Source organism: Camarhynchus parvulus, chromosome 6, assembly GCF_901933205.1.
Source record: "Camarhynchus parvulus chromosome 6, STF_HiC, whole genome shotgun sequence".
Lineage (NCBI taxonomy): Eukaryota > Metazoa > Chordata > Aves > Passeriformes > Thraupidae > Camarhynchus > Camarhynchus parvulus.
Window position 1 is genome coordinate 23153100 of NC_044576.1, and position 14214 is coordinate 23167313.

Consider the following 14214-nt stretch of genomic DNA (forward strand, 5'->3'; position numbering starts at 1 on the left):
TTGTCCAAAGTCCCTCTCCAGCTCTCTTGTAGCCCTTTTAGACACTGGAAGGTGCTGCAGCGTCTCCCTGGAGTCTTTTATTCTCCAGGCTGAACACCCCCAGTCTTCTCAGCCTTTCAACAAGTATCACCGAATCTCTGTTTAACACGGTTAAAAAAGAAGCAGTATTAGAAATATCTGGACAACCCAGCCGTAATTACGTTAATTGGGCCCCCAGTCCCAAGGTCATCCCCGGTGCAGTGCAGGGAGCCCCGCAGTGCCCACAGAGCCCCGTCCCCTCACACCGAACTCCGTTCCCTCACACCGCCCCGGCGCCACCGCCCCTCACCGCGCCCCCGCTGCCACAAAGCGCTTCCTCCAGCGTCGCAAAACGAAGCCGCGCGCTCCTCTGGAGGCAGCGGCAGCGCTGCCCTTCCTTTGCCCTCACTGTCGCAAGGGCGGCCGCGCCTGGCGGCAGCCGTGCGCCGCCTGCGAATGGAAGGCGGCGCAAGATGGCGGCGCTGCATGAGGAGCCGGCAGAGGTAGCGGCGGTGCAGCCGGACCCCGAGGCGGGGACGCCGCCGCCGCCTCCCGCGGTGCCTCCCGCCGCGGCTCCCGCCGCTGCCCCGGCCGCCGCGGCGGAGGGAGAGGCGGCGGGAGCCGGTGGGGATGCGGCACCCCCGAAGCCCGCGGCGCCGGGCCCGGCCGCCTCCCCGGCGGCGTTGGACCGGCAGACGCTTGTGGCCGTACTGCAGTTCCTGCGGCGCAGCAACCTCCGCGAGTCCGAGGAGATCCTTCGTCGCGAAGCCCGCCTGCTCGGCGATGACCTGGGTGCCGCCGCCCTCAGCCCCTCCAGTGCCGGGCTCCTGGGGGGCTCCGGCAGCGACGCGGACGCCGGCGAGGCGCTGCTCGGCCGGGGCACCGGCGCTGCCGCCGTCGCCATAGGAGGCAACGTCGCTGTCGCGACTTCCAGCCCCGGCGTGGCTGCAGTTGCCTCCGTGCCGCCAGGGAAAGGTGAGGCCCGCGGGGCTGCGGGTTCGGTCCCTCTGGGCGGGAACCCCGGGAAGTGGGGAGCCCGTTTGCTGCTCGCAGCCTCGGGCGCTCTCCGTTGTGCTGGGACACAAGGGTCGGTGTCAGGTTCTCGGTGCCACCGAGAGTCTACCCCGGCGTTCCGGGAGGTCCCTGGATGTCTCATTTCTCCATACAATCCGTGGAGAAATCCGTCTCTCCTGGAGCAAGGGACCAAGGACAGGGTCTCTCGCATTTGCAGGGAGCGCTGTGAAGCGGGAAGCGCTCCCGTTTGTATTTGTGTCCCATCACAACTGATCGAGTAGCGAGAACAGGAAGGTTCCATTGTAGTTAGTGGGGATTGTCCCGGGTCTGGCCGCAGGGATGAGAGCAGAGGTCTGATGTACAGGCTGCTGCTGTTTTGGTGAAGGAGCCATGGGATATTTGTAGGCGAGGCTTTCTGCATTTCTTACCGAGTTTGAGTACTTGAGATGTCCTTTGGATAATTGAATTCTAAGTGCTGTTAATCAAGGTGTTCTGTGAGGCAGCTTTACTGAATAATGGAATTGCAGGAAGTGCTAGTCTGAGTTCCAGTGAGTGTACAGCATAAAGTCAGCTTTTTCCTGACCTCACCAGATATGAATGTTTTTATATAAAAGACAAAACAATGGAACTGTGTAAAAACTGCTCTGTAGAACAGAACTGTCAGAGTGTTCAGTGTCCCTGCTCTGTGATGGTTGTGTGATGGTCTTGGTGAATTGTTCGCTTAGTCTACTTAACTTGCTTATTTACTGGAAGCAAAATAATTATAGTGGGTATGTCTTGCATTCTGCTCCTTGTTTAAGAGTTTCTAGCCCTAGCAGTAAAATAACTCATTCTGGTGATGTTAGTGGCTTCTTCCTTTACACTTAAAATTCCAGGCTGAATAAGGCACTAAGTGAGCAACAGTTGGCAGGGAAAGCCCAAAAAACTGCTGGAGAGAATTGGCTGCTGGACCAATGTGTTCTTACCTGCATTGTTTAGACTTGGTGCTGAATGGGCACAGGACGTGCTTTGCTCACCTGACCAGGGGATTGTGGCCGCTGTTTGTTTGCTGGCTCTTGCAGACTGTCTGAGCAGCTGTTGTTGTTGGCTGGTGCTTTTGCAGTCGGAGGCGCGGTGGTTGTGGAGGACCAGCCGGACGTGAGCGCGGTGCTCTCGGCCTACAACCAGCAGGGGGACCCGACGCTGTACGAGGAGTACTACAGCGGCCTGAAACACTTCATCGAGTGCTCCCTGGACTGCCATCGGGCAGAGTTGTCTCAGCTCTTTTATCCTCTCTTCGTGCACATGTACTTGGAATTGGTCTACAATCAACATGAGAGTGAGGCAAAGTCTTTTTTTGAAAGGTAATTCATTTTCATTTGTACATTTGTGTTATTTTGTGTTTGCTACTTTGGCTAAATCTGTGAGCTATTTATATATGTATACATGCGTATTATTCTTCTCTAAAGTAGAAGAGAATTGAAATCTCAAGTAACAGTGCCACGGGTTGTAGTAACTGTTCTTAAATTCTTTTCCAATCTCCTGTTAGAAAGATGTGCAAACTAATGAACTGTGCATCGACAGAGTTTGAACCATGTTAATGGTGTGCTGATGGGCTCCTTGCTGCAGAAGTATCAATGAAGAGATTCTGCATTTTTAGGGAAAGATTGTGGGGCCAGTTTTTATCACTGGAAGATTGCACTGAGATGCCAAAATAATGAATGCTATAAGTATTTGCTGATATTGCAGGATGTACATTGAAATTCTTCAAATGAGCTTAAAGAAATGAATTTCTGGCTAATCTGTAACTTTCTGTATTCTTACTATGTTTCACTTGTTTATCACTTGAGAAGAAAACAGAATTTTAATTTGTTTCATAGATTCAGACCAATTGTGAAATACTTCAATCCAAAAGTATAACTTTGTTTCCCTTCAAACGGTTCTGTAAATAGTTAAAATGTCCCTTGCCACAACTATTTTTTAACAAGTTGAGTGACTAAACCTTTTACCATATCTTACTTAAATTGTTTCAATAGATTTCATGGGGATCAGGAGTGCTATTACCAGGATGACCTGCGTGTGTTGTCGAGCTTAACCAAAAAAGAGCACATGAAAGGTAACGAGACCATGCTGGACTTCAGAACAAGCAAGTTTGTGCTGCGCATTTCCCGTGACTCTTACCAACTCCTGAAGAGGCATCTTCAGGAAAAGCAGAACAATCAGATCTGGAACATTGTTCAGGAGCATCTGTACATTGATATCTTTGATGGAATGCCTCGCAGTAAACAACAGATAGATGCTATGGTTGGAAGCTTGGCTGGGGAGGCAAAACGAGAGGCTAATAAAGCAAAGGTAGGAGACAAAGATTGTTGCACTTTTTACAAATCTCCCTGCTTTTTCATAGTATAGATTGACAATCATAACTTGAGATCTTAGAAGACAGCATGAACAGAACAAAGGAAGAGAACTGTACAAAGAGGTGTTGGCAGGAATAGAGAGATCAAGATGTATTGCTGTCAGGTGGAGGAAACTGCTGAATCCTTCTGAGACACAACCTTGTGTTCAGCCTGCTGAACTAAACTTAAACTAACTCATTAATTACTTTGGAGTTTTAAAATGGACACCTGACTATTTGGCTTCCTCTTTTGTACAACAGATAGCAACAGATAGTAATTTTGACTTGCTACCAGTTGTTTCTAGAAGAGTTGTGTGTGTAGTACCACAGTACTATACAAATAAATGAGGCAGGGTGGGGATTGCACTTTAAGGAAGGACTGAGAGATGCTGGGAGAACTTAGAGTTGTCCAGATCAAGTTACCCAGTTGGCTGGGTAAACCAGAAGAAAATGTACTACATTCCTTATGGGCCAAGCAGTAATATATGCTGTAATATTAAATGGGGCAGCTCTATTGCTTGGACTACTACACTGAAAAGTTACCATTAAAAAACCTAGTTTTCAGTAAGAACAGCAATTACTTTTTTGTCTTGTGTGATTTTTTTATTGGCTGGTAGGTTTTCTTCGGCTTATTGAAAGAACCAGAGTTTGATGTGCCTTTGGATGATGAAGATGAAGAAGGAGAAAATGAGGAAGGAAAGCCAAAGAAGAAAAAACCTAAAAAAGATAATGTAGGGTCAAAAAGTAAAAAACAGGACCCTAATGCTCCTCCCCAAAACAGGTACCAAGGAAATAATGTGTAGAGAAGTTTTTAAAATCCAGTCTTGTCAAGCCAAATCTGCATCTCTGTTCACATGGCACTTTTATAATTTTTGGCTATTTTGGCTGTACACAGCTTTAGCTGCAAGACTTCTAAGGGAGGTCATGGAACCCTTGGCATATAACCCTCTGCCATTGCCCATCAAATCAACCTAGATTTCCCTTTGAATGAAATTTGATGAAATTTTTCTTGGTTACCCACTAATCTTTTCAGGTCATACTCAATTGTTTATCTTGTTCCAATACCTGTCTGAAATTCTGAAAGCTACTGGCTCTCTTTCTCATCAGTCTTCTACATAGTTTTTCATATTTTTAAATTCTTGTTTCTTATTGAATACTGAGGTATGAGGTTGCATGCAAAGGTTTCACTTTGTTTGGATTAACAGTAAGGAAGGTGTTTTTACTTTGTAAAAATGTGTGCTTCTTGTGTAGAATTCCTCTGCCAGAACTGAAAGACTCTGACAAGCTGGATAAAGTAATGAATATGAAGGAAGCTGCGAGGCGAGTGCGTCTTGGGCCAGAGTGCCTGCCCTCCATCTGTTTCTACACATTCCTTAATGCTTACCAGGTTGGTAAAAGAGTTTGAGTAAAAGGGCTAAGGGGATCAAAATTATGAGCATCAGTCTTGCTAAAGAAAAAAAGACGTAGTAGTGTTGGCAAGGGTAATTGGAGTATTTGGATTAAACGTTGCCAAGTTTATGTTCCAAAATGTTTAAAATTTACTTCAAAGACTCCTTAAACTATAAAATTTCCATGTTCCTTGGTTTTGCTTGCATTTTGCTATAATTCTTTTGCTTTTCCTGTCCTAAGTGTTTCCTACAGAACAGAGTAGATGTTTTGCACTGGAGTACTGGAAGGCAATACTCTTTGTCACTTCTGACTGCACTTCATTCATAAACCTTTATTTGTAATGGGGCAAGAATTTGTGTGTGTTTATGTTTATCCTACGGTAATTCTCTCTATTTTTGTAAATTAGTCAAATTACCTTTTTAATAGTTTTTAGGATTTTGTAATATTTGCAATGTATAATGAGTGATTCAGACAGTATAACTGGATATTTTGTGTGTAGGGTCTGACTGCAGTGGATATTACAGATGACTCCAGCATGATTGTAGGAGGCTTTGCTGACTCTACTGTCAGAGTGTGGTCTGTGACTCCAAAAAAGCTACGTAGTGTGAAAACAGCTGCAGGTAATTAAGACAATAACACTTAATAGGAGCATACATAACTTGTGACATTTGTGTTCTGGATACTGTGCAAACATTTCTAAATCTTGATACTTAACTGAGATGATGTCACGATGACATTTATCTTTGAACTTCTGACAGTTATTCTGATACCTGAACTTTGAAATCTTGCAGACCTCAGTCTCATTGACAAAGAATCAGATGATGTCTTGGAGAGGATCATGGATGAGAAAACAGCAAGTGAGTTGAAGATTTTATATGGTCACAGTGGACCTGTCTATGGCACCAGCTTCAGTCCTGATAGGTAAAAGTTTACAAGCTAACTAGTTTGCTTGTCTTCAGTTTTAATTGCATGCTCCTGAATGAGAACATATTCTTAATGCAGCTTTTTCCAGGTTAAAGCAATTCTTGCTCATGTAGCTCGTAAGAAATTCTGTAATGCTCATAAGGTTCAGGGTGTGGAGCTCTGTCAGCTGTTATTGAAATCAGCTATAGCTGAGAATACCAGCACCATTTTGGAGATTTAGGACTTAGATGACAAAACTACAGTTGTGCAAACTGTAGTTTAAGCTGGGTTTTAACTGAATGATACATAGAGAGGAAAAGTACTGCAGCATTGATATAACTTGGAGTGTTGCAAAACTTAGTCTCAGTAGCACATCATTGTACTTCAAGTTTCTCATATTCTATTGAGACTTTATTTTCCGAATGTATGGAACAGTATCTTTAAAATAAGAAATTTAAAAGCTTTGTGTAACAATGAGAGTCTGGACAGTGGAAAAGAGGTTTAAATGTCTCAGGTTTTGCTTTTGCTTGTGTTTAGTCAGGAAACAGCCACCACAGAAACACAGCTGAGAAGTAAACTTTGTGTGGAACAAATATAATCTATAATTATAATTGAGAATGAGAGCATGATATGAATTCTCTTTCAGGGAATCATGAAATTTTGTCCCGAGTTGTAATAGAAGATCTTTTAAAAACTAATATAGTGTAGCAGTTTACTAGTAATTTTTTCCTGTAAATGGAATTCCTGAGTAAAGACCTCCTCTGTGGTGTGTTTTTTGTTGGTTTTTTTTTCCCTCAATATTAAGTGCCATCAGAATTAATCATCAATGTAAAATCATCTCTTTTTCTGCATAAGGGCCTAGGACTGGGTCCTGCTTGAATTAGTTATTGTTGCTTACTGCACTGAAATGCTGATTTATGGGTGACATGCCAAACTGGTGCTGATGAGGGGACACTTCTATCATGGACATTTCACAGTGTTTATGCAACATTTATACAGCCCGTGTGTGAGTTTGATATGTTATATGCTATACTTTCTCCTGTGACAGGAACTATCTGTTGTCCTGTTCTGAGGATGGCACTGTGAGATTGTGGAGTCTCCAAACATTCACGTGTTTGGTGGGATATAAAGGACACAATTATCCAGTTTGGGATACACAGTTCTCTCCTTATGGTTATTACTTTGTGTCTGGTGGACATGACAGAGTGGCTCGGTAAGAAACTGCATGTGTTTTTCATTTGTCTGGGTCAGTTTGTGGTGGATCAACCCTGAAATTCATTAGCTGATATACTCTTGCCTACTCTATTACTCAAAATAAATTTTATGTCAGTTAAAATACTGAATAAATGTTAATGCAGTTTTACTATTTTTTCGACACACATTATATTATCAAATGGTTTTTCTATCTTTTCAACACACATTAGTAATACCTGGTGACTAAACAGATGATGTCCTCCTAAGTGACCCTCTGCTTAGAAGTATTCTCCTCTAATTGTTGAACAGCTTGACAGAATATTCTTTATTTCTCCATTCTAAAGAGTGTATTTTTCCAAAAAACACCCTAATTCAATAAACTGACCCATAAGAAGTCACTTCACAATTTTTTTTTTCTCATTGTGCTACCAATCATTGAATCATGGAACAGTTTGGGTTGAAAGGGACCTTTAAAGGCCATCTAGTCCAACGATCAGGGACGTCTTAAACTAGATCAAGCTGCTTAGAACCCCATCCAACCTGACCTTGAATGTATCCAGGGATGGGGCATCTTCCACCTCTCTGGGCAACCTGGGTGTTTCATTACCCTTACTGTAAAAAATCTCTTTCTAATATCTAGATTAAATCTACCTTGCTTTAGTTTAAAATCATTATCCCTTGTCCTGTTGCAATAGGTCCTGATAAAAAGTCTGTCCCCACCTTTCTTCTAATCCCCCTTTAAGTACTGAAAGGCCACAACAAGGTCTCCCCAGAGCCAACTCTTCTCCAGGCTAAACTGTTACCCTTTCCTCATTGCAGAGGTACTTCAACCCTTTGAGCACTTTTGGCTTACTCTGGAATTGCTCCAACAGATAGCAAGACTGAACTTCTTTAAGGTTCTTTTATTAATACAGCTTTTCTTTTCAGTCTGTGGGCAACAGATCACTACCAGCCATTACGGATCTTTGCTGGCCATCTGGCAGATGTGACGTGTACCCGATTTCATCCAAACTCCAACTATATTGCTACAGGCTCAGCAGACAGGACTATAAGGCTCTGGGATGTTTTGAATGGGAATTGTGTAAGAATATTCACTGGACATAAGGTACACACAGATCACTGACAATGTGAAAGTGATTTTATTTCTATGCTGAGATTCTAAACAGTTCTGTTCTGAACACAGTTTGACTGACTGAATGTGAGTAGACTTAATTAACTTGTTTTGCTGCCTCTCCATGTCTTGTTTTAGGGACCAATTCATTCTTTGGCATTTTCTCCTAATGGACGATTCCTGGCTACTGGAGCAACAGATGGAAGAGTTCTGCTGTGGGATATTGGACATGGCTTGATGGTTGGCGAATTGAAAGGGCACACAGACACTATCTATGCCCTCAGATTCAGTAGGGATGGGGAGATTTTAGCATCAGGTAAAATTCACCAGGAACAGTGAAGTGTCTGTTGTATTCCATAATTCTGAAGAGGAATGATATAATTAGTTCCTTAAATTGAGAAAGACAAAGTAGAATCACTTGCTTAGCAAAAGCAGCAAGGACTAGTAACTTTTATGTGTGCATTCATATGCTGTATGAGGCTTGCTATAGTCTTTTGTTTTCTGAGCTTCAATTTCTGTTAACTTGCTCCCCAGAACGATTTTTTATATTCTATTTTATAACAATACTTTAAACTGTTGTTTTTTTGTCTTTTTAGGTTCAATGGATAACACAGTTCGTCTGTGGGATGCTGTGAAGGCATTTGAAGATTTAGAAACCGATGACTTTACTACAGCCACTGGACACATAAACTTGCCTGAAAACTCACAGGATTTGCTACTGGGCACATACATGACTAAATCAACCCCAGTTGTTCATCTCCATTTCACACGCAGGAACTTGCTACTGGCTGCAGGAGCCTACAGCTCACAGTAGATCAGGAAGCTGAGACTGTGCCAAGTCATTGCAGTAGTGACCTCAGGATGTGAGACGAGAGGGAATGTCTTGAACAGAAGGATCTCACGAGTCCATTGCAAGGAGTATGAAACTGTAATTTATGCAAGCAGCATTTCTCAGTTCTGCTGTTTCATATTTATCTGCAGTTTAAAAATGCTGGAGATTGACAAGACATTGTGGCTGTAAAAGAAGGAACTGTCGTGGTGCTTTTGGTAACATAGATGTGTACATATGAAATGAGCCATCTCTTTCCAGAGGTGGTACTGAGCTCTGCTGAAACTTGTGAAAAGTTAACAGCCTTTACATGTGTTCTCAGATTTTTTTTAAAGCACTTAATTTATGTATAGCAAATGTTTCATCAGTCTCAAACACAAGCAAAACTGTCCATTTTCAGGAAAGAAGAATGTAGTTTGATTCACTACAGCCTGGGCTGGGCAGCAGGTGTGGTGGGATCATAAGCAGCAACCAGGGCATTGACGGAGCGGGCCTGGCAGCCCGATGCTTGTGGGGAACTGCCAAGCTCCGTGCACGGTTTGTATGCAGCCAAGTACTGAGTCCTGAAAAGATTTCAAACTGGTGTGCTCTTTTGAGGTGTCAGAAACACAGATCTTGTTACTGTTTTCAAAGGTAGCCAGTGCTGTCAGTGTGACGAGCAACCAGAAGCGCAATGTGAACTTTATTTACTTTCATACTTTATTGTATGAGAAAATAAAGGAGAGCTGAGGCACAACTGAAATTGTCACTATTAAAAAAGTGGACTTAAACCCTTTACTTTGTATTAGCTGTAAAAGAACATTAATAACCTGTATCCTTTCTGCACAAGGTTTAACATAAAAACCCCAGTAAAACTAGCCAAGAAATTGAAACATTGTAGCAGCAAGAAAGGATAAGTGTGTGGTCAGTTCGCTTTTGAAAGACTGCTGAGTGACAATTCCTATCCACAAAAAGATTGTACCCAGTGAGTCCTCCTGGACTACCAATAAAGCTGTGTTTTATTTTTAAAGAAGAGTAAAACATGCAGAACACAGGGAAGAACGTCTGTGTCTTTGAACCAAAACCTCCACCACCAAAGGCCAGGTCCAGCGCAGCTTGGGTTTGGGTTGGTTTTTGTTGTTTATCTCTTACAAGATTTGTGCAGAGAAATCTGTTTTGTGTTCCTCATTACTTCACAGTAAGGACTTGGACACTTGAACAATCTACTGGCTCTCTAGTGAAAATGAAAACAAGACTTGTCATTTCTAAGGTAAACTAAATGGAGAACTACCTCCTCTTTCATCTCTTGTTTGCTCCTACAGGCATTATACATGAAAATAAAGTGTGGGAAATTAACTAGGAAGCTCACCTAGACATTTTCTTCAAAGAAAAAGGGTAAAACATAATTATTTTGATTTTTTTTGTGTAATGATACCTCAACATTTCCTAGCTCTCAATATGACCAGTTAGATTTAAGTACAATTTTTGACAGCTTAAAGAAAACACTGCCACATTCTGCATTTGTATTTTGTACAGTTTTATACTTTTGATATAATAATAAATACTAAAACCACTTAGTTTGTGTCTATATGTTACAAGAAGATATTTACTTCCCTTCATGGCTGGAATGGAAGCAAGAGCAGTTTGTAACTGTGAGAACTCTGCTAAGAGAAACAAAGTAATCAGAAATGTTTAAGTTGATGAGTAGCCATTCCATATAAATCTTGTTGTAAAGGAAGACTACAGATTCTAGCTCCTGCCGTTATTACACTCTAACAGCCACCATTCTTTAGTGGGGGAATTAAATACAGCTGAAGCCATCTCTACAAACACTCAGGAGGAAAAGATGACCAGATTTGTTCAGCAGGCACAGCATGTAGAAAAATGGCTTTAAGAAAAAATGAAGTAGGGAGAGCATTAAGACCCTGTAATTAATTTTCCCATTTTTGCAGCAATCATTCTTACCTCCTGCTGCCCTCAGTTTGGGAAGTAAACTATTTGCAAGCTTGGTTCAACCCCTTCTGCTGGCACATTCCTGTCACAGACATTTCTTTTATGAAAAATCCTCTCTTAGGATTTTCCTGCTGAAGCTGAGAAGTTCAGCAACCAGACATAAACAATAGGTTATCTGCTTCTGTGGAATGCAGCAGGTCAGTTCTGGATTGGCCCAGATTGAGTGTTTGGAGGTAATGGCCAATCCGGAACTGAGCTCTCTCGGACACAGTCCGAGAGAGCAAGGTTTGTTATTCATTCTTTACTTTCTATTCTTAGGTAGTTAGCAGCTTCTGGAAACTCTCCTTTTCTTTTTCTTTTTAGTATAGTTATAATAGATGTATATATCATAACATAATAAATCAAGCCTTCTGATCATGGAGCCCATCTCGTCTCTTCCTTCACCCCGAAAACCTTGTGTCCAACCGGCGACACATTCCCACATCAGCACGACTGTGACATCTAAGGAAGTGTTAACTGAGCCATAGAAAGACACTGTGGAAAATGCAATAGAGTCGTTTGAGTGTTGGGCAGGGAGGAGGCTGCACACACCTAACTGTGGTAGAGCATCTCCTTTCACAAGAGACAGGAAAAGTAATCACTGGACTATTTGGGTCACTCTTTATGAATGTGGAGAGTTACAGGAGCTAACATTGCCAGGCTAAACAATTTTCCTCCCCTCCGCAAGAGAAAGCAGTAACAGAAAAAAAGCTCAAATACCATAACTCAAATACCAGCCTATTTTCAGAGGTTTTCCAGCAAAATCAAAGAGGTTCTGTGCAAAATACAGACAACTGAGGCAGAAGATGTCACTTTCCATGTAAGCTACTAGCCTGGAATGCAAAAAGTGGGAGCAACCAGATGGCTGCAAACCATGCAAGCTGTGACACGGATGTGTGGAGATGCTTGAATCAGCTCCAGGCCCTTGCAGTGTAATGGCCCTGAGGTCCTGCCTGGGTTACTGCCTGGTGCTCAGAACTCCTTAGGATGTGTTACAACAGCAGCAGAGTTAAGATAGTAATGACACAATCAGGTGCTCCATCTCTGCTACAAGCAACTATTTTTGACAAAGGAGGAAAAATGAGAAGTACCACACTCTGGCTTTTTTGGACCATTTCATATTTCCAATAAAACAAATAATTATTGATATTTTATTAGCCACAACAGGTCATCAGCCTGCATTACAGTGACACAGATTGGAGGTTCAGACATGCCAGGAACCTGCCAAGAGAAGAAAGGTCAAACATAGCAATTCTTGCACGATGTTAACTGAGCATCCCCCTGCCCCAAGCCCAAACTATTTTAGCTATAAGCAGCCAGATTTCAGCACACCCAGGAAGAAGTGGTTGATGTCCCCTTAACACACAATGTTTTACTATTGTTTTATACCCCTTTCTTCAGGCTATGAGGACAGCCCATAGGTTTTGCCAAAATGCCATATTGGTGAAAATTCTTTATTTGAAAGACTCCAAAATTTTGTAACACTTGGTTGTTGCTATACAAGTCCAGTCACTTCTGCATGGGCCTTGAATAATCATGTGTGCAACATGCACAGTTCCATCATATGGTGCTCCTGTACTCTGTTCAAATGAAGGTCTTAACAGACTGCATTAATCTCTACTTTGAATTTTAATACAGTCAAGAAATAAGTCCTTAAGTACTACTTCATTATTTCCATAACCTACAAAGCAAGTTATCCCTATTTTACAGCAAAAGGGCAGCCCAGAGGCACCTAATATTTGTAGGCAAAGCTTGATGTGTATTGCTGCAACATCTTTCTGTTCCTCCTTCCCTGCTTACTCTTCCTCCCTGCATCCCCCCCAGTCCCATTCACTATGTCAGAAGAACAAGAACACTGTATCCCATACTTCCTGCACTCCCTTTAATAACCCACTTCCTTCAGAATGCCCCCAAATAAGTCAATGCTATAGATTACTTGAGGTTTAAAATGGTGAATAGGAACTCCATGTGCCTGTGTTTCTGTCTCCCATTACACTGTATTATTGGCAACTAGTCCTCTGTCACTGCTTTCCTGACCTGGCACTGAAGCATTTTGGAGGAACATCAGCCACTTACCTTTTACTTATCTGTCACAGCAGGAGCTTGCTTCTTAGGCCTGAACTTGAAATACAAGACAAGGAGTGCAACACCTGTGTATGTTGCTATTACATACTGGAAAACAGAAAAGTTAAATTTAGTTTCAGTCTAAGCCCCAGAAAACGCCATTGTACAAGACTACAAAGCAATGTACTTAATACGTACATTCCTCCTGCCTATGATGGTGTAGGAATTGAAGTACTTCTGAAATCCAGTGAACTGGTGCTGAGATCCCGAGTCATGGCCAGCCATGGCTGCTTGTCCTAACAAAGAGTACCGGACAGGGAATTAATTTAATGTCACTTGGACAGGATCAAAAGGAAAATCAAACTAATCTCTACACTGAGCTTCATAATTCCATTGTCTGCTCCCAAATCTGCTTTCAGGACATTTGACAAGTAGTGAATATACAAAAGGAGTAGGCACATCCAGAGCATTTTTTCTTGAGATATAAAACAGATGATGGGAGCAGATAAGCAAATAAAGGGTTCACTGCACAATAAAAGCAGATTGCTTCTTTAATGTTTAGAGATATATTGTTCTGAAGAGGATATCATGTTTAGGACAAACATTTGTTGCTTATCTTCTGCCTGCCCCCAGGGGCAGCCCACACCCCACAGATCCCCAGCCCGGCAGATGCTGCAGCCCGGTGCCCCTGCAGCAGCCACGAACTGCGCTGAGGTCACTAGCGCAGCTCCCGTGTGTCATCCAGCTCTTATCTAAGCCAATCCAGCAGCGGTATCCCTGGCCTGTAACCAGGTAAATGTTACCTGACTGTGCCATAAGTAAAAAGCTTAATGAAACAGCTCCTCTAAACGTGCCACATACTATTGGCAAAGACTTGAGAAGCCAAGGTCATCTTTTCTCATGCCTGACGGATGCAAAAGCCTGGGCAAGAGCCGAGGGGCCCTTCCGAGCAGGGGAAGGCACCCCAGGGAAACACGAGTCCTGTTTTCCGGGGGAGCCCGGTGCCCTTGCCCGGCTACAGCCGCGACCCCGCGCTCGCGTCGGGTCGGGGAACGGACGCGGCAGCGCCCGGGACTCGGAGGGAGCCACGCCGCGGCTGAAGGTCTCGGGTGCCCCGGCGCTGCGGAGAGCCGCCGTCCCCCCCGGCAGGACCAGGATCCAACCCCTCTGTACCTGGGCCGCCGCCGCCGTCCCCGCCGCGCTCTGCCCTTCGCCTCTGCCCTCCCACAAGATGGCGGCCGCGGGCGCCGCGCGCAGCCCTCGAGCGCGCCGATTGGCTGCAGCCCCCGGGGCGCGGCCTGGCACCGCCCCCTCCCCGCTGAGGCGCGGCTGCGCCACTTCCGGGCG

The 14214-nt window shown here is 43.6% G+C and overlaps 2 protein-coding genes across 2 annotated transcripts; one reads left to right on the plus strand and one right to left on the minus strand.

Moving 5' to 3' along the window:
* Positions 1–491: 491 nt before the first annotated feature.
* TAF5 (TATA-box binding protein associated factor 5) lies at positions 492–10388 on the plus strand. The gene is made up of 11 exons (XM_030951630.1): positions 492–993; positions 2135–2375; positions 3048–3363; positions 4024–4187; positions 4658–4793; positions 5295–5415; positions 5587–5716; positions 6747–6911; positions 7820–7997; positions 8142–8319; positions 8600–10388. Exons 1-11 carry the CDS (start codon positions 492–494, stop codon positions 8815–8817), a joined length of 2349 nt encoding a protein of 782 aa, XP_030807490.1. The 3' UTR covers positions 8818–10388.
* Positions 10389–11905: 1517 nt separating this feature from the next.
* Positions 11906–14098, minus strand: ATP5MD (ATP synthase membrane subunit DAPIT). Its single transcript, XM_030951390.1, has 4 exons — positions 14041–14098; positions 13066–13163; positions 12880–12975; positions 11906–12024 (listed from the first exon to the last, which is right to left on the minus strand). The coding sequence occupies exons 2-3, from the start codon at positions 13150–13152 to the stop codon at positions 12883–12885; spliced, it is 180 nt and encodes a 59-aa protein (XP_030807250.1). The 5' UTR covers positions 13153–13163; positions 14041–14098; the 3' UTR covers positions 11906–12024; positions 12880–12882.
* Positions 14099–14214: the final 116 nt, after the last annotated feature.

Coding starts and splice junctions, on each gene's coding strand:
- TAF5 (XM_030951630.1), top strand. CDS start 492: ATGGCGGCGCTGCATGAGGAGCCGGCAGAGGTAGCGGCGGTGCAGCCG. Junction 5,416..5,586: donor TAGTGTGAAAACAGCTGCAG/GTAATTAAGACA, acceptor GAAATCTTGCAG/ACCTCAGTCTCATTGACAAA. Junction 6,912..7,819: donor GGACATGACAGAGTGGCTCG/GTAAGAAACTGC, acceptor TTTTCTTTTCAG/TCTGTGGGCAACAGATCACT.
- ATP5MD (XM_030951390.1), bottom strand. CDS start 13,152: ATGGCTGGCCATGACTCGGGATCTCAGCACCAGTTCACTGGATTTCAG. Junction 12,976..13,065: donor CCATCATAGGCAGGAGGAAT/GTACGTATTAAG, acceptor TCTGTTTTCCAG/TATGTAATAGCAACATACAC.